This window comes from Channa argus, chromosome 1, assembly GCF_033026475.1.
Source record: "Channa argus isolate prfri chromosome 1, Channa argus male v1.0, whole genome shotgun sequence".
In the NCBI taxonomy this organism is placed as follows: domain Eukaryota; kingdom Metazoa; phylum Chordata; class Actinopteri; order Anabantiformes; family Channidae; genus Channa; species Channa argus.
Genome location: NC_090197.1, coordinates 18,336,689 through 18,362,858, shown reverse-complemented (window position 1 = coordinate 18,362,858; position 26,170 = coordinate 18,336,689). Strand labels below are relative to the sequence as shown.

The 26,170-nt window shown below is 40.0% G+C and overlaps 1 protein-coding gene and 1 long non-coding RNA gene across 10 annotated transcripts; one reads left to right on the top strand and one right to left on the bottom strand.

The window, feature by feature from the left end:
• The first annotated feature begins 920 nt into the window (after nucleotides 1-920).
• On the top strand, nucleotides 921-26,105 carry LOC137127408 (inactive phospholipase C-like protein 2). 5 transcript variants are annotated; one of them, XM_067504355.1, is made up of 14 exons: nucleotides 1,180-1,317; nucleotides 7,389-7,586; nucleotides 9,586-9,631; nucleotides 10,505-10,606; nucleotides 10,766-10,915; nucleotides 11,089-11,249; nucleotides 13,020-13,488; nucleotides 13,568-14,791; nucleotides 15,177-15,426; nucleotides 15,617-15,903; nucleotides 17,608-17,811; nucleotides 19,638-19,713; nucleotides 24,756-24,865; nucleotides 25,026-26,105. In XM_067504355.1, the coding sequence occupies exons 4-14, from the start codon at nucleotides 10,604-10,606 to the stop codon at nucleotides 25,191-25,193; spliced, it is 3,102 nt and encodes a 1,033-aa protein (XP_067360456.1). In that variant the 5' UTR covers nucleotides 1,180-1,317; nucleotides 7,389-7,586; nucleotides 9,586-9,631; nucleotides 10,505-10,603; the 3' UTR covers nucleotides 25,194-26,105. The 5 variants fall into 5 exon arrangements, with proteins under 5 accessions (XP_067360474.1, XP_067360456.1, XP_067360466.1 ...); XM_067504365.1 differs by lacking the exon at nucleotides 7,389-7,586 and having other exon boundaries at nucleotides 1,182-1,317; XM_067504373.1 differs by lacking the exons at nucleotides 7,389-7,586; nucleotides 9,586-9,631 and having other exon boundaries at nucleotides 921-1,317.
• LOC137127452 (uncharacterized) lies at nucleotides 1,194-9,579 on the bottom strand. 5 transcript variants are annotated; one of them, XR_010914435.1, is made up of 5 exons: nucleotides 8,156-9,579; nucleotides 7,831-7,895; nucleotides 7,315-7,739; nucleotides 3,620-3,855; nucleotides 1,194-1,332 (listed from the first exon to the last, which is right to left on the bottom strand). It is a non-coding gene; the product is annotated as an uncharacterized lncRNA (long non-coding RNA). The 5 variants fall into 5 exon arrangements; XR_010914434.1 differs by having other exon boundaries at nucleotides 7,831-9,579; XR_010914431.1 differs by having other exon boundaries at nucleotides 7,315-7,895.
• Nucleotides 26,106-26,170: the final 65 nt, after the last annotated feature.

Genomic DNA, 26,170 nt, shown 5'->3' with positions numbered 1-26,170 from the left:
TTTGGCAAAAAAGTGAACTTGGAATTTATCCCAGAGCCGTGCATCACAATAATTCCCCCCCAATCATCCATGTCCTTGATCTTTGAAGTGCAGAAATCCAGTACATTCTGTTTTGTGTCAGGTATGTAAGGGAGTGTCTCAAATGAGCACAAAAGCATACAGGAAGCTAATGTTAATAAGTCATTAGTAAATGGTTTAATCATCTCTCATTATGTTTTTAGTCAGCAAGCAATGGTTTTAAAATTCTGCAGCTATGAGCACAAACCAGTAATTGATAAGCATCTTAATAATCCTTCGTGTAGTTATGTTTATAGATTAATTCACAGTAATGACTGTTTAGTAATTATCATTTTTTCTATCATTAATTCTACAGTTACTGTACTAATTTCAATAGGCCATAAATGACGAATCATCAGGACTTCGGTTGTGAGTGTCAGCCGGTTTTTGATTTTTCGTCCTGATAGTCTGCATGTCATTTCTATTATTTAGTCACAGTGACAAACTCAAACTTGTTTTTTAAATAACTGCCTAATACAGCTTTGTTGACGATCAGTATGGTAAGCTCCGTAATTTAGTAAGGGTCCGACTTGTAACAGATGACTTTGGGGAACAAAATGTTCACGGTTTCCATGATTGTGTGACACATTGTGTTGATAGTTGAATACTGCTCGGAAGTAGCAGAACAGGCAGCCCCCGAAGCGTCAATTTCCTGAACGCAAGCGCACATCCAGCTGTCGCGGAGATGCGATGAGTATTGGACTCGGAGGTTTGGGGGTGTGTCGGTCACTGCTGTCGCTCAGCTGTCTCTGGTGCTGTCATCGCGCCTCAGCGGGTGTGTGTGTGTGTGTGCAGAAGAAGACACTACGATAGAGAGAGAAAAGGAGAGAAAGCGAGAGGGGGGTGGGAGGAGAGAAAGACAGAGGGGGAAGGGGGAGAGAAGTTTCCTCTGCTCTTGGCGCACGGTCGCCGATCGCTCACTTCAAACGATGGTATGTCTGTGTCCGTGCGCTGCGCTGTTGCGTTGGGAGCCCCGCTGCTTTCAAGAAAACTGAGATATCGGAAAGTGTCACCATGGCTGAATTTGGAGGGAAGAAAAGCGCCATCGCTTCCGCGGTTGCTGGTTGCAAAGCAGCATCCGGAGGAGCTGGAATGAGCTTGGAGACGCACCAAGAAGAACCGGTGTCCAACGGAAACTGCAGCATTTCAGACACCGTGAAGATGGTCCAAAAGGAATCCAGCTGCGAGTCCCCGACGTGGGAGAGCGCAGGTTCGGATTCAGCTACTAAACCAATCCCTCGACGCAGCAGCCTGATCAAGGTAGGCCATTGTTTCCTTCAAGAAAAAATAAACCACCTTGCTTTAAGATGTGAGAAGTCAAATGCATGCAAACTGTTGCAAGTGCAGGGCAGACCTCTAAACTCCCCCCAACCCCCCACAATTATACCTTCACAAAATGATGGAGTAGTAGTTACTGAAAGGATTTGCAGGAACATGACAAGCCCCTGCAGGAATGTACTGCTGCTGCCATGCAAAGTAAAAACAAAACATCATACCATAAAGCAAGCATAAATTCTACTGTAACATAAATATACAGATGTGGAGACTGAAGCACATGAAATGAAAAGTGTTAAACTGTGTCACTGCTTTCTGTCAGCTTTGTCACTATCTGTGTGGAATATCAGAATTCTGTGATGATGCTGATGAGGAAATTTTAAAGGATGAGTGGAACTATTCTGCACTTTAGGATGCACATAAATCCAGGCCATGTGACACTGACGGTGGGACAGTGAGCTACAGGGCAAGTGCTTAAAATCATTTAAGCAAAAAGAATAGTGAGTCTTCTCAGTTATGCGAGTGTGTATTATGTCGTCTATAAGAGCAAGCAAGGTTTTGTTCCAGTCAGACAGCGGGTGATGTCACTTACTAGCACTCCATCAACTAGAGAGGAGGAGGACCTAATAAGTGAAACCACCTGCTGTAGGCTTTGATTAGAAAGCGTCCACTCTGTTCTGTGTCTCACGGTTGAATGTCCCTGTTGATTTGACCCCACTACCCTGTGCGAGCAAAAGTTAGGTTTATTTGTATGTGACCTTTGCTCAATCAATAAGATCTAATATATTTTATGGCTTAAGCCTTTAGGCGTGTCAAAGGTCTCAAGTTGCTGCTTGTCTATGGAGCTGCTGCCTGCAAAAACATGACTATTTTATCAAGGCTTCATCAGTGCGTGATTGGTGCTAAGTCTGGAGGACAGGACTACGGCCAGTTGGCCAATTTCCTCAAACACTTCATGTTGCAATATTGCTATTAAGTCATGAGCAGTTGGAGATTATACGTTGCTTTCCTGGGAACACACACAAATGTTTCTCACCTCATTGCCCACACACAAGCCTGTTGTTGTCTTCTGTTAGCCTTGACAGTGCAGCCAACCTGACACTGGGGATTTAATAACACACAGCTTAAGTAAAGTTCTGCTGTCCTACACTGGGTCAGATGATCCTAAATAACCCCAGCACATTTCTCATAATAGAGCAGTAACGCAGGAAAGCACACGAAGAAGAAGCATGAAGATGGGTGTTTGACTTTTGCATGCTCAGCGGTTACATTTAAGACTAAGAACATACAGTGATTAATGAACCAAGCAGCATAGCAGTGTGCATGCAGTGCATTTGTGTGTTCACTGCAAACGTGCTTGTGTTTTGAATTTTTTAAGTCCTGAGGCTTTAGATTCAGTAGACTGAGCTCAGTCTAAGAACCAAGGAGATTTCAATCCACCTGTCATCACAACAGTGCATTTTGTTCTTCGCTAAACTAACCATGTGGCTAAACTCGGGATTCCTTGCAATAGTCTGGGTGGTATGTAGGCAGATAAACAGGAAATATGACATTCCACACCAGTTTTAACAGGAGTCAGATGATTAATGTCCTGTGTGTGTGTCTGTTCTTTTGTTCCCTTTTGGCTGAGGTAATGAGTGTACCCTTAATTGAATTTCATCAGTATGGACTTTGTGCTGTCTGCTGTCCTCTCATTTATTCCATCTCACTCTTGTGTGCGTGAAGTAGATGCAGAATTAGGTGCCAACTCACTTTATGTCTATTTCGAGTACATCGGGGTGCAGATAACGATCAGCTACTGTTTCTTTTTCTTACAATTAGTTTTTTTAAAACTAGGTGTGCACATTGCTGCTTGTTAAGACCATCTTAGACTTTCATTAACCAGTCAAAACAGGGCAAATAACACAATTCTGACTAATCCTGTGGACTTAAGTGGTCTATCAGATATAATAAGATGTACAATATTCATCTTAGCTCATAAAACATATAGTGATGCTTAAATCTCAAAGGAGGGTAATCAATTAGCCTGGATCAGTGAAGAAAATCGAGGGATAGCTGTTGCACTGTTTATGCTTCGCCCACAATCACTTGACTCCACCATTATTTTTAGTGGACAGATATGAGTGAGGTATTGGTTCTTTATCCAATCCCACCCCCAGGGTCAGCACTTGGCTGTGTGGGATGGGCCTCACAAACCTGGAGAATTTCCTTTTTTCCTTTTTATCCTTTTTTAGTAGAATTAACATGGAAACATTGAAAAAGCCGTGGGATTATTTGAATATATCACCTGCAACTGAAGGTCAGTGGTGTCCGTGCTCTTTGTGCCCAAAAAGGCACAATGTTTGTGGCAGACCTCTTGATTCTTGATCAAAATTGATCCAGTATCCAGTACTCAGAATACATCCATGATACAATCACATCTGATCCCAGTTTCATAATAAATAAAAAACATTCTACATTTCCAAGCTGTCCCTGAGTGAATGGCAGGGTAACTCTAGGGCAGGTCGCCAGTCTATTGCAGGGCTGAAACAGAGAGACATACAGAAATGTACGTCAATATAAGATGCATGTCTTTGGACTGTGGAAAGAAACTGAAGTAAACAGTGGAAACATAGTATGAGTGTGCCTGTATCACAAGGTATATGCTCACATGTATGTTTTATATAATTTTCTGTAAGTGTGCATGTGTACTGAGTGTGTATTTGTATTTTGGATCTTTTTATCAGTTTTTTTTCTGCACAGGGAGCAGTAATAGCCAGAGGGGACATAGCACACACGGGGATGTTGATGTTTGAGTCAGAACAGCATCAAATCAACATCTTTTGCTCGCATTAAACAAATTTACACTGCATTAGCATGGCCCCAAACAGATATAGAAACTGGATAAACCCTTTTACTTATTATGATGGAATCAGAGGCAATACTGCTACTCTGAGCTGCTCTGATGATGGAGTCGCTCCAGCATATGGGCTCCTTATTCATGATGTACATTTAGCCATGCTTGTGCAGGGTTAGACAGAAGTGTGCGTGTGCCTGGAAGTGAGCCTCACCAAAGACTTCACTGACGTGTGTGGAAACCCCGCTCAGTGCTTTGATTGCTACACTCATGCTCACAGTTGATGCCCGACTCAAGTCTCCAACCGCCTGTTCATGGTTTTAGTGGCCCTCTATCTTCGGAAAATATGTCTGTGACGATTGTCAGCTGCAGACGTGGTTAGCTCTCTGACAAGATGACCTTTTCTAGTTAACCTTTTACTTGTTTCATTTTTTGTGCCTTGTGTGTTTGTTTGTGTGCATGTGTGCACATGGGACTTCAAAGGGTTTTAAGCATAAAGGAGCATCTGCGGCTATACATGTCACAGGGCAAGGGTATACAGTATGGTCACAGACTGAACAGTTGAGTTACTGTGAATTCTCACATTTTCATCTTCAACATTATTTACATACGCTGAATAAATAACAGAATGACAAGATAGATGTACGATTCACACATGTGAAAACCACAAGCAACACCTCCAGAGTGTGTGATGACTGTGTCATGATAATTCATGAAGAGGTGTTCTGATTACAGATCCAACTAATGATTTTAGTAACAAGTTCATATGGAAAGTTTTTTTTTATTCATTGATTAGTTGTGCATGTAGTCTATAAATTGTTGGACTGAAAAATGTCCAGTTTCTTATAGGCCAACTGACAAAACCTCGGTTGATCAACACTAGTTGGTTTGTGTGTTGGTAGGCTGACATGCTAAAATAAGATGGCTAACATGCTAAACTTAACATGTTTGAATTGTCATTGTAAACATGTTAGTATAATAATGTTAGCATGCATTTGATTCAAAGACGTGTGTGTTGTAGAGGCCTGCAGGACAGTCTTAAAGAGCTGCTAGCATGGCTCTACACATTTTGGCATTATAGTTTGCAATTCTTTTTTGGGAACTTTAACAAATTCCTTCAATGCTAATTCCAGACATACTGTAAAATAAGAAATTAATGTGACGTGTGCACTCTGACTAGAATGGCTAGAATGTTATGCGTTGATGCTTCAACAAAGAAGAAAGTTTTGCCCATTATTTAGTTTTAGACGTATTCAACGTTATATGAATAGTTGACTTGAACTATCCTTTCATATCCAGCTTTATTTGAACCTGCCTGCTAAGGAAAATGAAATATCTTCTATGGTATAATAAAAAGAACTTTGTGATGGATGGTGGGGCCCAGGTGTCAGTGAACAACTTAAATAATGTCTTTCAGACACAAGTAAACGTTGCTGTGAATAAAGAAGGTCAATCTTATTCTTTTTGAAGGCCCTTTTTGCAGATTCCATAAATCCACTCACAGTTCCTAGTACATCGCCACAGAATCCTAACCTGAGTGCCTGGGTGGCGCTGAGCTCTCTGCTGAGAAGCTCTTGGAATAAACTATGCTGTTAATCAAATGTTGTCAAACACAAGGCCACAGGCATGAGTCTAGCCTTCCAACTCATTTCCAATCCTTTTTTTTTCTCTTACACAAAAACCAGCTCTGTCTCAGTTTTTATTTTACTAGTGCACCAAAGTCAATGTCCGTTAATGATCTATATCTTTTTTTTGCTGACTCCGAGATGCTTTAAGTAGTGACACAGGCTTGTTGCACCTATACAAATGTACATTCTCATATTTCATATGCATATATATATAAACTGCTGATGCCTTTAATAAAATACCAAGTGCTAAAGCTTTGTGACTGTCCACAAGAAGATGGACAGTAATCAGCCAAAGAGCTTTCAAATATCTTTTACTTTTATTTATACTCTCCTCTGTTTCATATTTTTTGCTATTATGTTTATTTAGGCCATTTCCTCTTCTCAAAATTCTACTTCTGTGTTGTCTCTCTGACGGTGCACCCTTCTCTTATTATTGCATCTAATAATTTGTCTTGCCCTCCACCCCTCCACAAACCTCTCCAACTGTTTATCCTACCAGGAACATCAGTAATCTTATAGTCAAACCATCCAGATTTATTAGCAGAAATATTTATTCTTACATACACCAATCAGGCACAACATTAAATAAGCCTGGTGGTTTTAATGTTAAGGTGGTCATGGTTCAGCACAGGCACTCTGACTGGCAACCCCACAAGCGGAAAGCTGCAGTGTACTGTGTGATCTCCCATCTTTTCCTTGTGCAAAACCGTTTGTAGCCACATGAGCCATCTTGAGTGTCTTTTAAGGATTCTGGTATGACTTCTCTAATTATTTTTTAAATGTTTTTGAATTATACTACTGATACTGTAGTTGGTTTTAACTTACAAAATATACAGTTGATTTAATGAGTGTTCACCCCTTTCACCTTTTGTGCACTTTGCTGTGTTACCATTTTGACCATGAATCTATAACCTCAAGTGACCTAGTGAATACATGCCTGAAACATCGTTAGGTTTCTCCTATATTCTACAGGAACTGGGCTTTTGCTGTGCCATTCAGGGACAGCCAGATGTGTCAAGAAGCCTTTGTAAATTCAGTTGTAATTAAATTAGTTAAGTTTCCAACAGGTAGACTCCAGTCAAGCTTTAACGTGGATGCACCTTAAGAAAGAATTCAAGCAAACAGAATGTAACCCAGCATAATCTGGAAAACCACACAAAGGGTGTGAATGTTTTTATTATAACTTAAGTCATGGACTGATGGATTTTTAAACTATTTGATATTAGCTCTAGGCCTTATCACCAGTCTGGATTAGCTTGTTTTTATGTCTATAGCCTTGGTGGTCACATACTTTTTCCAACCTACGTTATGAATAGTTGAATGAGGCCAATCTACAAGAACTAAACTATGACTTGTGTGTTAGGCTACTGATTATTTGTTAACTGTAACTAATTAATGAACTGTAAACCATTGTGTTTGCTTAAAATTGTAACCATTAAAATTAAACATCATATTATCTTATTAAAGATTAATTGTTTGTATAAATTCATGTAATGTAATTCAAAAGGGTTCACATACTTTGTCACAAAAATGTCAAAATTAAAATGTAATCTTCTTTTTTTCTTCTTTCCTTCTGTCTTTCTTTCTGTCAGTCAGTCTTTTTTGTGTTGTCACTTCACTCTTCTCTCAGTAGAGCCACAGGAAGTATATGTGATGGGCGGACAGCATGCTTCCTGTTTTGAAGCACGGTGGTGGTTTTCGAGACTCCTCTTGTTTTCTGTGAAAAGCAAACTAGGGCCTTTGTGACAGACACATACTGTACATTCTACTGTAAAAGATCAAGTTAAATGGTATTTGGATTTTATTGGGGATGGAGGCTGAGCTTGTTTTGTTTTGCTATGTGTGTGTATGTTTATCTACTCTTATCTACCGGAACAACATGTAACGTTTTTACACAGAAGAAACATTATATTTACCTCTTCTTCCATTAGCCTTCACATACACTGTTTTGAAGACAGATGAAAACCAACATGCGAGAGATAAAAGTGTATTGAGTAATACTGTCAATTATGAACAAAAAAGAGAGTGACTTACCAAGCTGCTCACAATGAAGGTAGGTTTGTCTAACTTCATATTATTTGTCTTTAAGTTAGTTTCCCCTTAAAGACAAATGTAAGTCAAGGTAGATGATTATAGTTCTTACTCGTTAATTATGATCATGCTAGTCTCTCGAACAATAACAACATGGAAAATGTCGCAGCAGTTGACAGGTGCAATCTATTTCTATCTTCCAAAATTAAAAAAATCAAATCAAGCCAAGTTTTAAAAAGCATCATATGTAACAAGAAGATGTATAAATGTTAACTGTGGAATCAAAATTCTAATTCTAAGGCAATATTTGAATTTGGTTTGAACTTACCGAATTTCGTTATATGAAAAGAAAAACCTTAAGTAAGATACACAAGGACAATGTAAAAACAGTGAAGACAACATGAGCTGTTACTTGTCATGAAGCAAAACCTTATCACGTCCAGATAAGTTAATGGCCAATCAGAAGCTGAAAAAGTGCTGCAGTGGTGAGAAGTGGGTGAGGTTCAGGTTTTTTTTCTTTTTTTGACTTCTCTTTGAGTAAAACATGTTAGTGAAAACAATGCTTCCTTAAGAAAAGCCCAAAAGCCTAAGATTGGTTAAGTTATGCAATAAATATTGAGAAACATATTAAGTAAATAGTGAAATTGTTAAGAAGAGGAAATATAGTTTGAGCAATGCTTTTCCTGTCTATATGTAATTGACTGTGAAAGGTACATTTGTGAGTCACATTGTGGTCAAATGTCTGTAGTTACAAAGTTATTTATGTGGAGATGCCTTAATGTTTAATCTGTGCACCATGAGTGGCGCTATTACAGCCACAGAAGCACTATTTACACTAATGTCACAGAGATGAGGTGGTACACAGCAGATCGAGGTCAGCAGTAATCCGGTGACTGTCACTACACTGCATGAAAGAAAAAAGCAAATGGTGAATGATAGGGTGGTAGTGTGTGCTTCTGTGTTTGATTTAAGTCAATGAGCAGTGGCGCTGCGCCTCATTCTGGGTCAGTGGAAACTTTTCTGATAGCTTCCACAAACCATCAGTTTGAGTTCTGCTATCGGAATAAATAATTCCAATAGAAGAAAAATGACAGAAGCCTGATTTTTTTAATTTTTATTTTTATCTCAAACACTGGGGTTGTGCTGCATCTGTGTCTTCCTATTTGAGCAAGAGTTAAATTTGAAGGTTTTCCTGGCACACTCCATAGGGGTCAGATTTTTTTACTAGGGGCACACAATTATCAGCAGAGAGAAGATGGGCTGATATATATTTTACGGTTTCTCCTTAAATGGAGAAATTGTTTCTCCTTAAACGGTTTCTCCTTAAATGGTAAAAAATATATATTAAACAAATAGTGGAGAGAAATTAATATTTTAAATATTTTTGATCATTAGAACTTCTCACATTGCTGACCACAGTTTCAGAGGAAGATGTGAAGGAAGTGTTGATGAGACTCTCTCACCCCCCTCACTCTGTTAAACCCAAAGCACTAGGAGTATTTTTAGAGCACTTCCTCCCTTCGTTCCAGCCCTAAAAAAACTTGTCACCATTGGAAACACTTCTCCATCCTAATGAAGTGATTGTAGTATGAGGATTTTTCATGGTTAGGTACCCTCTCTTCCGTTTAGGGGAAACCTTTTCATCCTCTGTGAATTATACTGCCTTTCATTCATGTGTTCATTATTCTCTCGATGAAACACAGCTCACGTGATTTTACTTTTTCCTTCTTTTCTCTTTCTGCTTTTCATATTCCACAGATTTCTTTCATATGAAGGGTTCCTTCCTTTCTTCTCCCACAAAAGAGTTGAGTGCTCCTGAGGATTATACGAAGTTTTAATTGAATAAAATCAGAGTTATGCTAATGAGTCGAGTTTGATCAGTCAGTATTCACAGACAAAGGGTATTTATAAGCAACAGGCTTCTGGATTTGGTTTGGAAAATTTTTATTTCTTTTATTCTTTCCCTGCTTGTGATATACAGTATACAGGGTGTAAGAAGAAGAATAGGATGTTGAGAATGTGGGTGTTTTAATGTTCAATCACTCAACTTAAGTTTCAATCAACTACAATTATCTTATTCTGCTTATCCTTCCTTAGATTATCTTCAATGAAGTCTTTGATTTGATTTTATCAGGACTCTAATATATTCATAATTGAATAACTTTGCCTACATATATGCTCTTATCTGTTAGTAGTATAAGGTTCCTTGTGTGGGTGACATCTGATTGGTCAATAAATTAGATGGATGAGCTGTGATGGTGAGCTGAGATAATCTGATTGGCTCTGCCAGGGTCGTTGTAGATGGGCAGAATTAGAATGAGGCCTTCTGCTGCCTCTGTCTAGTCAGGTATGATTAATGGTCCAATGGTGAAGGGCAAGGGCATGCAAAGGCTTTTAGCATTGTGTTAGGAACAACAAGAACAGATTGGGAGGAGGAGGCTCTATGTGGTAGACCAAATAATCTTTGTTTGTGTATTGTTATATAAGCTTGTATGCCTTTTAATCCTTTGAGATCCATTTTGGACGGGAAAAATGTTTGTCATGCATAACCATAGAGTACTGTTCAGAAGCCATGTCTCTTTTTGAGCTATTTTCTTTTCTTTTTATTACCTCCATCCACTTCTCCCATCTTTATTTGTCCTGTCCTTTTATCCTTCATTCCCTTTGTCCTCATCAGGATGGGTCACGTGCAGGTCGGGAAAGGAAGAAGACGGTGTCCTTCAGCAGCAGCCTGTCAGAGAAAAAGATCAGTAGTGCTGCCGACTGCATTCACTGGATGGTGGGTCAGCTAGAGTGATTTTCATAAAATATAAACCCTTCATTTATACATCAAGGGTTCAAGGGTAGATGAAGGGGTTTGAACCTGACAAACACTCAGCAGAGCCTGTTCAGAGATGAAAGTCAGTGAATGACAATTTCATTCCTATCTCGCCTCCAGGTAGAGGGAAGTGAACTGAAGAAAATACGGCCCAACTCACGTGTTTACCAACGCTACTATCTGCTGGATACAGGCCTCCAGGCTCTAAGCTGGGAGCCATCGAAGAAGGAGTCAGACAAAGCTCGGATCTCTCTGGCCTCCATACGAGAGGTCAGTGTCAATACGAGAAAGCTTTCTAAACCAGCCCTCCCTTTCTTTGGCTTTATTAATGATGAATAATGATTGTTTTAGTAAAAGGCAATGGAAATATGTATCACCTCAAACCACATTGGTGAAAATGTATTTGGTTTCATGGTATTTGACATGAGTCTTTTAAATTCCAGGTACGGACAGGTCGTAACACAGAAACCTTTCGCACCAGCGGAGTTTATGAACAGATTTCAGAGGACTGTGCATTCTCCATTATTTATGGAGAGGGGTATGAAAGTTTGGACCTGGTGGCAAACTCTGCTGAAGTGGCTAACATTTGGGTGACTGGCCTTAGGTATGACACAACAAGATGCTAGAGTTATCTGACACTGGTATACATTCTATTACTATGTATGGCAGTAGTGTATATTAAATACAAAAGCTAAGAATGGCCATGGATGCAATTTTTTTTTTATAACAGTATAATAATCTAGTTATCTCAGGGAATATAAGTTAGTTTTCTCATGATTAGGGGATAATTATCTTATCAAAGCTCATTTTAATATTATAATGAGATAATATTGCTTATTATTTCAGGAAAACAAAGTTTTTGTTTTTGTGATAACGAGATAATTTGTCAACATTTACATCAATGTTCCGTAGATTACAATTAATGCTGTATCCTTTTAAGTTTGTGTAATAAAATGTTTATTTTGCTATGGGTTAATAGTAAATATAGGTATATTAGATTTTTTGCATTTTTGTGATGTAATGTTTTACTATAGTCATTAAATTACTGGACTACAGAGATAAACACCGCTCCCCTGATCCCCCCCCATGTCCCACATGACTGTACTGCTATAAGAGTAGCAGGTGCCAAGTTCGACTCAAAGGAAATTGTTCATCTGTTTTCTTGTTCTGAAGTCTTTCTTATTCTGAACACCTACATCAAATTCACGCTCGGCCCCTCCACTAGCTTTTAATACTTTCGTTTGCTTTGTCCTTGTAAAAAGGCCTGTGGTCAGCACCAGTGTCATCCTGTCAGAGGATGTGTAGTTGTGCTGGAGCGCACCAAAATGACGCACTGCCATTTTTCTTCCTCCAAGAGAGGAGTGTACGTGACTGTCTGCTTGCAGCTCAATGCCAGCCTCTCCTTCATCAGCAGCCCCAGAACCTTTTTCCACACAATGATAATTCAATTGTAATACATTGTCATATTAGAGACAGCAGATAACTCAAAGGTATCATTAACTGTGTTGCTCAAGGAGAAGGAGCTGAGAAAATAACTCGTCACCATTAATTGGTGATGTGGTTTATATTATTAGCCTAAGTCAGTCTGAAGCTTAATCAGTCTTATACTCTCTCATGTTTTAAAATCAAATCACCAAAGCATTTCCAGAATAAAACAGTTGCTTAAAAACACTTCAAATAAAGAAGAGCCTGGTGCCACGGGATAACAAGCCTCTCTAATATATATATATATATATATATATATATATATATATATATATATATATATATAACATTAATTTTAATTTTGACAAATTATCTTTTTATCTTAAGATAATGAGATATTGTAATTATCTTGTTTTCACAGCATAAAAAAGTAGCTGCATCCACGGCTGTTCTTGACTTCTGTAATTAAAGCCAGTGCAATCAAATAAGATGGTTATTTATCTGCATTCAGACATTTCATCTGTTATATTGTTATAAAAAATTAAGGGTATTATAGTTATATTAAATATAGTTATAGTTTATAGTTAAAGCTATCTGTTTTGCTTAATTAACAAAGTAGAAATCCATTCAAAATAAAAAAAAATAACATTACATTTGTTTTATTAAAAATTTTTTGAAACACCAAATGTCTGTCATTTTTTGTGATATTTAACATATGATATTTAAATGTGTTTTAAGCTTTGAACGGCGTGATCTTTGTTTCCAGATTTTGTTTTACAGTGCTTTGAGATGTTTTGTTATAAAACAGTACTAATTACTAAACATGAAACTGGTTCTACTGCTGTATTTATTGAACTCTACATGAGTGTGAGTGACATTCACAAAATGAAACAGGAAGTGTTTGTGATTGCAATAATGTCGTGTTCACTTGTCTCTCATCTTTCCCCAGGTATGTGATGCAGTACGGGAAACATGCCCTAGACATGCTTGCCAGCAGTCAGGACAGCCTCCGTCTGGGCTGGCTGGAGCAGTTATTCTCCTCTGCTGCTGAATCAGAAAGACAGAAGGATGAACAGGAAGACATTCCCTTGCAGTCGGCCATTAAGCTGATACAGAGTGTGAACCCTGGGGTGAGCAGTGGTAAAGTGGAACAGAGGTTTAAAGAGCTACAAAGAGTTAGGGAGAGGATTTGTGGGCTGAACCTAGATAATGGATGTGGGGTTAAAGATCACGGCAAAACCAAACTACTAACTGGAAGAAATGAACGAGTAACCAAGCAGGAGTTCATTGAGGTCTTCCATGACTTTTGCACGCGTCCAGAGATCTACTTTCTGTTGGTGCAGTTCTCTAGCAACAAGGAGTTCCTGGACAGCCAAGACCTGATGAAGTTTCTTGAGGCTGAGCAGGGCATGGCTCATGTAGGTAACATAAGATAATCTGGCATATAGAGACCAGAAAACAAGTCATATGTTTCATTTGTCACTTTTCTTTTCCCAGGTGAGTGTGGAGACAAGTCTGAAGCTCATCCAATCGCACGAACCATCAGAGGAGGGTCGACAGCAGGGATACCTGTCTTTAGACGGTTTCACTAGCTACCTCACTTCGGCAGAGTGCCACCTCTTTGACAGGGAGCATGACACTGTGTGCCAGGATATGTCCCAGCCTTTATCCCACTACTACATCAACTCCTCCCACAACACCTACCTCATTGAGGACCAGGTTCGAGGTCCTTCCGACATCTCTGGCTACATCCGCGCACTTAAGATGGGTTGTCGATGTGTAGAGGTAGATATTTGGGATGGACCTGATGAGGAGCCGGTGGTGTGTACTGGACACACCCTCTCCCCACCACTCTCCCTGCGCTTTGTGTTAGAAGCAATTGGAAGGTTTGCATTTATGGCATCAGAGTATCCCTTAATTATATGTATTGAGAACCACTGTTCTCTCCAACAGCAGAAAGTGATGTTGCAACATTTGGTAAAGATACTAGGGGAGTGGTTATACAGACATCCCCCAAATGAAGGGGATTCATTCCTACCATCGCCACATGCCCTACGGCATCGAATCCTAATAAAGGGCAAGAAGTTGGGAGTAGGTCCTGATGTGGAAGACGGGGAGGTAAGTGAAGAGGACGAAGGTGCTGAGATTTGTCAAAGGATGAAAGCTGCTAATACTGGAGGAACAGCACTTGCAGGAAGTGAGAAGGACGCGTTGCAGAAAATCGTCCCTTCCACAGCCATCACTCAGTCTCATCCCGCACACCTTCCTCCCACACGGTTCCAACTTTTGAGGGGGCTTTCTGATCTAGTAACCCTTTGCCACTCAGTCCACTTCATTGACTTTCCAACATCATCCAAAAGCCAAAAACCTTGGGAATTGTGCTCCTTTCATGAGACTCTAGCTCTGTGTCTTGCTGGCGAGAGCCCTGGCCACTTTGTCAATCACAACAAGCGTTTCCTGTCACGGGTATACCCCAACCCCATGCGTATTGACTCGAGCAACATGAACCCTCAAGATCTGTGGAAGTGTGGCTGCCAGATTGTGTCTATGAATTTTCAGACAGCAGGACTGATGATGGACCTAAACACAGCCTGGTTTCGGCAAAATGGGAACTGTGGTTATGTTCTGCGCCCAGCCATCATGAGGCAGGAGGTCTCTTTTTTCAGTGCCGATACCAGAGACACAGTGCCTGGTGTGTCTCCACAGCTGCTCCATGTGAAGGTGTGGTGAAATAATAGACTCTAAGAAATGTCCCTAGCACTAGACAAGTTTAAATATCAAAATTACTTATCTGCAGTTTTGTAGAATTTGAATATAATTTAAATAATTGTGGCAGCATTTCAGAATGATTTACTTCTAAAAGCTCTTCAGTAACCGTAACTTTAATTTGTTTACAACCTGTCCGATAATCTGACAGGTTATTTGTTATACTGTTGGACTGTTGGAAGTCTCAGCAATTATACGGATGAGTACAGTGTTATTATGGAAAATAAAAGTAATCTGTCAAACTACAAAAATAAGAAACTGGAAACCTGAAATTATCCTTCCATGATGAACTTACAATTATATTCTTATAGTCAACAATACATGAATTTGTTTTTCACAGGTGATTAGTGGCCAGAACCTGCCCAAGCCAAGAGGTTCAGGGGCCAAAGGGGATGTGGTGGACCCTTATGTGTACGTAGAGATCCATGGTATCCCAGCTGACTGCACAGAGCGTCGCACCAGGACGGTGACCCAGAATGGTGACAATCCTATCTTTGACGAGAGCTTTGAGTTCCAGATCAACCTTCCAGAACTCGCCATGGTTCGCTTTGTGGTGCTGGATGATGACTTCATTGGGGATGAGTTCATAGGTCAGTACAACTAACAGACTGTGCACTGCAAGGATCACCCTGATTGAGGAGTTAGTCAACTCAGAGAAAGTGACACACTACAGTGTTTGCTAATTTAGGCCTTTCTTTAGTAGATTACAAATAGAAAAAAATCACTTTGTGTGAGTTTTTTAATGCTTTGAATTGAAATGTAATCTTTGTATCACCACAGGACAGTATACCATTCCTCTTGAGTGTCTCCAGCCAGGGTATCGACATGTACCACTTCAGTTTCTGACAGGAGAGGAACTTCCACATGCCAAGTTGTTCGTCCACGTGGCCCTCACCAATCGGAGAGGAGGGGGAAAGCCTCATAAAAGGGGTCTGTCGGTGCGGAAGGCCCGAAAGGGGCGAGAGTACACAGCTCTGAGGGACTTAGGAATTCGGGCTGTGGACGAGAATTTTAAGATGGCTGCACCTCTGCTGAGAGAAGCCACTGACCTGAGGGAGAACATGCAGGTAAGAAAGATTGAAGATAATTGGATTGTTTCTTTGACCTATTGTGGGGGGTTTGGGGAAGGCTGTGCATATCACTGGGGATGAGATTGATCCCTAGATTTTGGAGGCTTTGGACATTGTTGGGATGTCTTGACACGTCTGCTCACAGTCGGAGGACAGGGATGGTACCTGTAGACTGGAAGATCAGGGAGTTGATTTCCATATTTAATAGAGGGGAACCAAATGGTCTGCTCTCATCATTAATGTATCATACTGTTCAGTGTTTTTGGGTAATCTCATGTTACATTGCTGTGAAGGAAGGATTGTCTAACCTCAGATTCAGGAGGAGCAATGTGGATTATATCCTAAAACCTGAGGGGTCATAGGAGTTTGGCCATTCTGTCTACATGTGTTTTGTGGATTTGGGGAAGACCTTTGACAATGTCTCCCGTCTTTGTATAACAGAAAGTCAAAAACATTTCCAGTTAATGTTGACCTCCACCAAGGTTGTCCCATGGCCCTATTTAGGTAGTTTCTGATTTGAGGACCTCAGATTTGTCATATCTGCTTTTCACTGATGATGTGGTCCTGATGCTTGGTCAGACCAAGCAAAAGTGTTGAGACTGGAATGAGAGTTGGGCACATCCATGTCTGAAGCTGTGGAAAGAATGTTCTCTGCTGGAAAACAATGAATTGCTCTGTTTTGGTTGTGATTGAATTGTTGCCCTAAGTACGGATCATAGGATTGGATTCGCCTAACGTCTGCAGCAATGCGGATGTTGTTCTGACGTGTTGAGGGGAAGAGCAAGCTGAGTCCAAAACGAAAGCTCAAAATTTACCATTCAGTCTATATTGTTAAAATGATTTAATATTTACTGAATGGATAAACAACAGTTAATAAAAATTCAGATAATTTATTAAGCAAAAATGTTAAACATTCACTGGTTTTAGTTTCTTACAGGTTAGAGTTTGCCCAGTAATTTTGATTTATGTGACTGTATGCTTTGCTCTTTGCATGCTCAGTGAAAAGAACAAGCGTTTTACAGATTTTAGTAGTTACTTTCAAGAGTTTTCTGACATATATGCTAACAATTAATTGAATAATAAAAATAGTTGTCAGAATTAATTAATTAATATTTTTGCCAACCAAAATTATTGCTTTTTTCATTTTGACTATTACTGAAAATCAAATTTCAGATATTTCAAATCAGTGAATTAATATTTTACCTGTGATTATGTGTATACAGAACCAAAAAGAACGAAACAGAAGATACAAAAACAAATACAAATACAAAAATAAATATCTGTCTTCAGCAAAAAGATGTTCTTAACGTTGTGTGTTAGGCAGCAGTCTGATCTGTGGATGCTTGTGTCAAAACAGTAAAACAGTTACTGTTGTTCAGTCAGTGTCAGTACTCACATCTCTTGATTTTCTTAAAAAAAATATATATATATATTTCACTCTAAACTGCAGAAGGGAAAATCAGTTGTAGACAAAATATGTTGCAGAGCGGTTTTTGATTGTGTGTGTGTGTGTCAGAGAGAGTGAGAGTGAGAGAAAAAGAAAATCAAGCTGGAGAAATGTTTATTTTGTTTTGATGGCTTTCTGCTGTTTTTCCATCAGCACCAGCAAATTAGAAACAGACAGAAGGGGAAAAATTTAGAATTAATTTTTAACATTTTTAAATCTGCACATCTAAACTTTTTTATACCTTCTTTTTACAGAACTCAGTGTCTGTATTCAGGGAGCTGTGTGGGGTGTCAGCTGTGGCCAACCTCATGCAGTGTGTACTGGCTCTGAGCTCCAGAGTGTCTGGACCAGAAGGGACACCTTTACTGCTGTTTGACCTCCAGGACCACTACCCCACCCTCGAACCCCAAGGGCCCCTCCCTGATGTCCTTCGCCGTGTCGTCTCCACCTATGACACGGTACGAAAGGAAGAGAGTTGACAGCTATATGCTTAATGTTTTCCCAAAAGAATACATGACACAGAACTGAAATTCATCAAAAGGAAGGAAAGACCAAACAAAAGCAACAATAATCACACATTACTCAGCCTCCTCCCATCTCCTGTCTACTTGACCTAACAATGAAAATCCCCTTCAAGACAAAGGTCATGGCTTCCTTTGAGTGAAAACAGCATGTTCCCAAACACCCAATGAGCTTTCATTGTTATGCATCTGTAAAACATCTCCATTTGTTCTGGATTGAATCTACTGTTTTCACTCAAATAAACAGCAGCCTTGCATTGACCAACGAGAAAGTTATTTAACACATCTAATTTATGAAATTCAGACTAAAAAGACTGCTGAGACAACTCCCCCACGGAAATATCCACAAAGAGCAAAAATAATAACAATAAAAAGGGGAGAGGGGGTAGTTCGTCTGTCAGTTAACTCATCAGCTAGTCAGTAAAGTGGAATGAATCAGTTTGTTTGAGTAGGATCAGGTCTGATCAGCTCTCTGCTAGAATGAAATGTACATGTTGTTTCTGTCTCTATCCCCACTTCAGCCTCCTCCTCCTCATCCCTTCTTTCACTTATTCAACTCTCTCAGTTCTTGCCTCCTTTTCTTTTTTATTTGGACTATGCTATTCTAATAGAAGTAGTTTCCATTAACCTATCTGTGTTCTAGCACTTGTTGGGGTCGTACCTTGTCTTGTTGTGTTAAAAAGTGCTGTTATGATAAATAACATTACATTTTCACAATGTCTCTGGCTGCCCAATATGTTGCACCTTTTACCCTATTTTCTGTTAGATATTCCCCTTAGGCAGGATGATGGACTGTTAGTATCAGTAGCCACTTTAGTGACGCTGTACACAGAGCATATGTAACATGTATGAGCTGTAGTGGAGAAAATTTGATTTCTATTAGTTTCTAGTCATATTAATTCATGATTAAGGTTTTGGTGTATAAACTGTGACATTTTGATTTAACTATGGCTGTTTGTCACTGCTATGCAAATATCAACAGTACAGACCTTTGACTGTCTATTTGTACACTGGTGTGTAAATAAGAAGGTGCCTGTCTGTATGTGTGTGCCTGTGTGTGAGCATGTTTAGCCACTTCCGCTTCTGGCCGAGGAAATCAGAGCTGAAAAATCTCACCCTGGTGCAGAATATAATTGGCATAGATTTTAATGTTGTTTGGCTAAATGGATTCCACACCTCAGTCCCGATGCCCGGAGGGAGAGGCAGAACAACAGAGACAGGACAGGAGGGTGTGTGTGTGTGCTTGTGTGTGTGTGTGTTGAATAGAATCTGGCCAAAGTAGTGTACTGTAGTTGTTTGTTGAACAGCATAATCTTTCCCACTGAAGGGTCATGTCCCAGCAGGGTTTGTGAGAGGAGGTGCACAATTAATCAGGCAGAAGCTACAAATCTCATTACTGTGTGTATGTGTGTTGTCATTGCTTTAGAGGAAATATAGCGATGGCCCTCAAACGTTCATGCGCATGTTCCATATAAAGCATATGTCTACTGTGCATTTTGTGGTGAATCTGTGCATATGTAATGAAAGTTTTATTCATTCTAAATGTTTATTACTCGTGTCATTTACACCAATCTGTTCTTACCCTTTGCTGTGCAGTGGATAGCATTTTTTACAGCCTTCAACAAAGCAGACTAAGTATGTGCTCAGCAGTGTGATTTTTGCACAAGAAACAGTAAATGAAATAATTGTCTAGAGCAGTACAACTCTGTGTTGTAGTGGCTTGTGTGTGTATTTCATGCTAATAGATGTTTCCCTATCTGCAGATGGTCCAAGCGAGCAAAGCAGTGATCGAGCTGTCTGATGGAATCTATGACAGGATCCTGCATGTACAGACAACAGGTGTGTAGGCGTGTGTGTGTTTGTGTGTGTGTTGGTGCTGCTATGTAGAGCGTGTGTTATATTGTGTGTGTAATGAGTAGGAAAAAAAGGCTATGCCCATATTCCTAGTTCATCTGGGACAACTCCCACACAGCCTCTTCAGCAAGGCTGTTATCCACACTGCAGTGGTTGCTTTTGTCATTAATTTAATGTCCTTTTCTTTTCCTTTTCTTGTGTCCTTTTCTTGCCTCTCCTCTCCTCTCCTCTTCTTTTCTCTCTTTTCTTTCTTATCCTAATCATTTTCTTTCCACTCTTTCCCTCTTCCTTGTCCTAACCCTTTTCTCTCCTCTTTTAGTTCCTGTTATTTCTTTTTTTTCTGATCAGGCCGTACCCCTTTCTTTCTCTTAATGCTCTTGCCTTTCTTCTCTTCATCTTATGCCCTTTCCTTCCCTTTCCTTTTCTTGCCCCATGTACCCTAAGCAATCTTTGACTTTTCCTTCCCATCTTGTCTCAAGTTATTCCTTGTTCCCCCGTTTGTTTACATTGTCCTACCTTTTCTTGTCTTCTCTTCTTTTCTTATGTACTGTACTATCTCACTTGCTTCCTATACTATTTCCTTCAATCTCCCTTCCTTTTGCCACCTCCCTTCTTGCTGTTCTTTTTTGATCATCTTGTCTTGCATTTCCTTTTCTCTCCTCTTGCCATGTCTTTCCTCTCTTTCCTCTCCTCCTCCCCCCCCCCCAGTGCTAGATGAGAGTTTTTTCTGTTGTGAATCATCTGTGTATTTTGGATGGAGGTGGGTTTAAACTGGCACTGTTCCTTATGTTTCCTAAGTGAAGGAGACCATATCTGACCTGCTGATATCATTTTCATAATCTTTGTCTGATGACCCTTGTGTCATCAGACATTAGTCATCCCTGTGACAATAAACAAGGCCACAAACACACTAATACACAAACATACAGTATTACCCACATCATGTTTCTCAGCCCCATTTTAGTCTTCAGCTGTCAACCATGTGACAGTAAGTAAGTGTTTAGGCAGTAGCTTGGTGTAGAAAACACATTCACATGTGACTCTGTGTGCTGAATTCTAAATATGTAGTTTCAGATTTCAAATGTTTATACAAAGGTTTTTAGAAAGAACCCATGGGACATATATTTAAGCATCTATGGCTTTCATGGTAGCGTTGTGAGTTAAAATGCATGCATAATTGTCAGCTTTTTAGCATCACCCTTGATGGTTGAGGGAATAGAAATGAGGAATTGAAGGAGAAATTAAGATAACACTGAAATTAATTGCTATTCAAGAGGAAGATGATGGCTCAGTTGGGGCAATTGTAAAGAGAGAGGGAGAGAGAGAGCACTTGAAGGAGATGAATGTTGTTTACAAATTTGCAGATGGCTCCACTCTGGTTCCAGAAATCTCATTCCATCCTCAGCTGAACTTTATTTTTCTGTGGGGCTAAAATTTCTCTTGCTGATAAAATAATCAGTGACATATTCATCCGTTTTTGCGGCTAGGGCTGCAGTGCAGCAAACTAATGCTGTCGCACTGCATTATAATCAGGTATCTGTCATTTCATGTGTGGTCAGATGTTGTAGTATTATTATGAAATAGTGTTTTGAAAGTAGGATACTTCAGCCCTGAGTTGGTGTCCCAGTACCAGGATGTTCATCTGATAAATAATTGCTGAGGAGCCTGATGCGTGATCTTGTGAGCACAGCTCTTCCTGTGTGTACAAATCAGATGATCTTAAGAAGGAGGTCCACCTCTCCGTCTGGGAAGAGGGGGTGGGCAGCAAGCAAGCCATAAACTGGTCACTCAAAGGGAGCCGTAAAATGGCTGGTGATGAGATGGATGTCTGGAACTTACATCAGAGCAAGGAGATGAAATGACGAGGGAGAAAAAAGCCGTGGGAAGATGAACGGCAGAGATGGATCACTAGGGGCAACGCTGAGTGGAAGACTAGAACACCAATGTAGAAGACAGAGTGAATCCACTTCAGTGTGTGTTAAAAGGCTACAAAAACCCACACAAGTCTGCACAAAGGGGTTGTTTTATTTAGCTAAGTCTTGAGATATACAACTCTTTATAGCATTTATAAATGGAAATTTATATTGTAACACCAATTGGGCAGCACGGTGGTGGAGTGGTTAGTGCTGCTGCCAAAGCTAAAAGGTCCCTGCTTTGAATACACCTGCCAGATGTAGCCTTTTGGTGTGGATTTTGCATATCTTCCCTGTTCTTGCTTGGGTTTCCTCTGGATACCCCAGTTTTCTCCCACAGTCCAAAGACATGCATGTTAGGTTAAATGGTGACTCCAAATTGCCCATAGGCGTGAATGTGAGTGTGGTTGTGTGTCTGTGTATGTCTCTCTGTGTTGGCCCTGAGATAGATTAGTGGCCTTTCCAGGGTGTACCCGGCCTCTTGCCCAATGACAGCTTGGAGAGACTCCAGCTCGCTGCGACCCTGAACAGGATAAGAGGTTACAGGTGATAGATGAATGGTTTGTAACAGCAACCTAAACAGCAGTGTTTGCTGCTCTGTGGTTTCCCAGTGTGCAGTCTCATCCTTGGGTATACTTCTGTGTCATGGCAGCAAAAACATTGTTTTCATAGAGTAAGAAATAGCTCTATGAAAATTTGTTTCAATTACACGTCTTTCCTGAAAGCGAATTTGTAGAAGACACTAAAAACATTTTTCTGAAACAGGGACAATACTTCTCTATGGAGCTATAAAATTTTTCAGTGCTCAGTGCTATGCTCACCACAAATGAAACTCTTATTAACCTAATTATTTAGAGACTGGTAATTTAAATTCACTACCGTGTGCATGATGAACACTATAAAACTGAAAAACTGGTCAACTAGATCTGGTCATGATATACCAAACAGTATAATTTTTATAAATGCAGTGGGCCTGGTGGATCAGTGGTAAAGCATTGGGTTGGGAGGCAAAAGGCCACAGGCTCAAATGCTACCCCTCCAGGCGCAGCCCCGCCCAAACACCAAGGGACACCTTGATGCCAGTTCCGTACTACATGCGTAGTACGTTCTGCTGTGACCTCTGAAGGGACAAGCCAAACACCATTGATCTTTTCATTTATTATAAGCCAGATGGCATTTGTTGTTGATAAGCATCTGTTTAAACTGTAAAGGAAATAATTGTGATTATGCATTTGCAAAGACATTTTTAGATGAAAAAGAAATGTATGTGTAATGTGGTGTCGATTGGACAAATGATGTAATGAGAAAATCTCGATATTTGAGTGAAAAAACATACCACAGTTCCAAATGCTTCCATTCATAGGAAGCACAAGGGCTCAGTGAATAGTTCAATGATTAAGAAATCACCAGATGAATCAGATCCCATGGCCTTTAGCATCATCCAAACACCAAATAAGGGGAAGAATATTTGGGAAAAATGCTGCCTGCCCTTCCTGTAGGGTTTAGAGACTTGTAGAATCCATGCCAAGGGTCGCTGAAGCCCTAGTGCAATGCCTCACGAAGATGTAGTGTGGGTGTGGGTGTGTGTGTGTTTGTTTTCTCTTAATTTTTTGAGTATTTTGCATGAATAAATCCTATAAGAACCTCAGTTGAAATGCTGCTTTTTCTCCAAGTCCTTGACCTGCATATTGGATTTAAAGATTTCACACTTTATCCAATGCTAATAGTAACAGATCAAAAGTCAGATCTGTTTTCTTATTTTTTTCCACCACAGTTGTTCCCAGTTCAGACAGGGGACAGGAAGTGAAAGTGATTCAATTTCTGCTACATCTTGATTTGCAGTGTAGAATATTTTAGGACCCTTTTTCTGTGAGTGTCTTTTTCTGTGTATGCACACTGATCCTGTAGTGGCTTGGAAATATTGTTTCTTCCATCGGCTTTGCTTGGTTTGACAGGGAAATAGACACACATTCTACATTGGCACGTAGGCTTCGAGTTGCCTAGCAACCTTGCAGTAAAGGTTATTATTCAGGCAACTTCTGTAGGTGTGTGTGAATTCGAAACAGTGACAACATACGAGTGTGCAGGTTTGTGTCCATGTTTGTAGACATTTAGTGACAGAGGGAATATGTGTAAGAAATTGGTAAATTACACTTGTATCCAATCTGTTTATTCTTTTCTGTGTGTGTTTGTGTGTGTGTGTGTGTTCTACAACTTGGCATGTTCAATGTCTGGGCTCATTGATGGCTCACAGTGATGTGTACCCCATGGTAACCCACTTCTGGGTTTCCATGGTAACAGTGGGACAGTGGCCCGGAGCAGCCAGAGGAAGCCAGACTGACAAACATAACTCATTGCACACACACTAGCCAGTGGCCTGAAGTCTATTACACTGCTTGTCATTCTCTCTGTATCTTTCCTCATCTCATTTCAATCAACTTCACTTTATTCCATTGTTCTTTGCTTCTTTATCCCGTTGTTTGGTTTCTACTACAGCAATAATTGATTAAGGTCAACAGACTGCGCCCGATAAATCTCATCCATCCAATCATAGATTCAGTGTATGCCCATGAAGATCCCATCTTCATTGATCACAGGATCTTGTGATGCTGGTGGAGTAAAGCCACAAGGTGGATGATGGAAACTCTCGGACAACTTGTCATATGAAAGAAAGAAGGGAAAAGATGAGGAACAAGATCACTGAACTTTAGCTGAGTTAAGCAGTTGTCCAAAATTCTGGAAAAGAAACACTGCATCAATAGATTTTGGCATTACACTAGCTGTAATGAATTAATGAATACAAAAGTGATTCACATTCAGTTTGTGTGTGTAACTGTGTAACATAGTTATACACACATACATACACACATACACACGTAATCATATCATAAAAAAACATTAAACAACTTCAAAGTGCATGCATGAAATTGAGTAATACAGTATCTTTGTTGGTGGTGATGGATCAATTAGTCAAATAGGTAAAAAGACAAGATGCATTTGTTACTCATAGCTACACAGAAAATCATGTCAGTGTCCCTGGTTCAGTATAGCTACAATAATCTCTTAAACTATAAACGCCATCCTCTAATCTGCTGCGCTTGTTTTTGGCTCTAGCCATGGAATTTCATGAGAACCTGCCGAACCTGGCGGTGAAGGAGGGGCTGAAAGGTCGCAAGTTCAGTCGTGCACTGGAGAGTTTCAGTTGGAACATCACCATCCTTAAGGTCAGCGAAACAAACTCATTTGCACGGTTGCAAAAACCCAAACAGCGGTCGGTCACTAGAACATGTTTTAGCTTCTAGCTAGTCACACATCTTTTTGCTCTCTTTCCATCTCTCCCTCCACTTCTACCCTCTGTCATCCCCTACACCACTTCACATCCAGGGCCAGACTGACTTGCTGAAGCGTGCCAAGGCTGAAGTCCAGGAGAACATGAAGCAGGTCCACGATGCTGCTCTGACTGGGAACCTCACCAAGGAGAGTCTAGGAGTAAGAAGAGTTCGCTCCCAAACTCGACGGGTTCAGGATGACAAACCCACCACAAGCGCTTGAGGATCCTTTTCATAGCATGTAAATGAGAAAAGACAGGACTAAAATGCAATTGTAGCTGCTCTGACAAACCCTCCTCCTGTCACTTCATTGTTCAAACCCCTTAGTCTGCCACAGTGGGACACTTTAATAATCTTGTGGGAGTACAATAACAAATACCCCATTATTAAGAAAGACAGATGAAAAAGTTGATGAATGTAAAAGTAAAAAACAGCAGCCACTGTCCACCCATTTGCTGTTGAACACTCGAGAGAAGTAGACGTACTGTATTAAAATGTAAATACACCAAAAGTTTATTTACCACTTCTTATGTGCATGTCTTTCAGTGGCTGGAGGTGTATCGTGAAAAGGGAGGAAAATTTGTCATTTTTCTAGCAGTCTGGGATGACTCAAACCTTAGCCAAAGCCTTTTGAAAAACTGCCACCTCCACATGTGAGCGGCTTGTACTTTGCTAAGCTGCTATCTAGCAATATCAAGTAAGAAAGGTCTTTCTAACTTTGTCTCACTCCAGTTTCCATCAAGCATTTGTTTAGTCACCTAGAGGCGACTCTTGCCACGAAAAACCTTCTACATCACCCTCTAAATATTGTCTTACATACAGTATTCTATATTTTTGTATTTTCCTTGAGTCCTTGTGCTAATGAAACCAGTTTTCCGCCTTAAAGATCAACCAACCCCACAACTGTAACTGTCTGCCTCTAGGGAATATGTACTGTTTTGTTGAATGTGCTTAATTTGTGTGCAAAACACTGTACAGTATTTTATTATGTAATTCTATCAATTTGCTGTAAAGAATATTTTACATAAGTTATTTATTCAGGATGACATTCAAGACGTGCCATCAGTGCAGTAGATGAGGCTCGACCCGTTCATGATTACCAGTCAGGATGAAAATAAATGTTTTAAAAGGCTAATTCTTATGGGTCTGTTTTATGTCCATTCATTCATTGTGACACAACATGTTTAAGGTACAATCTTA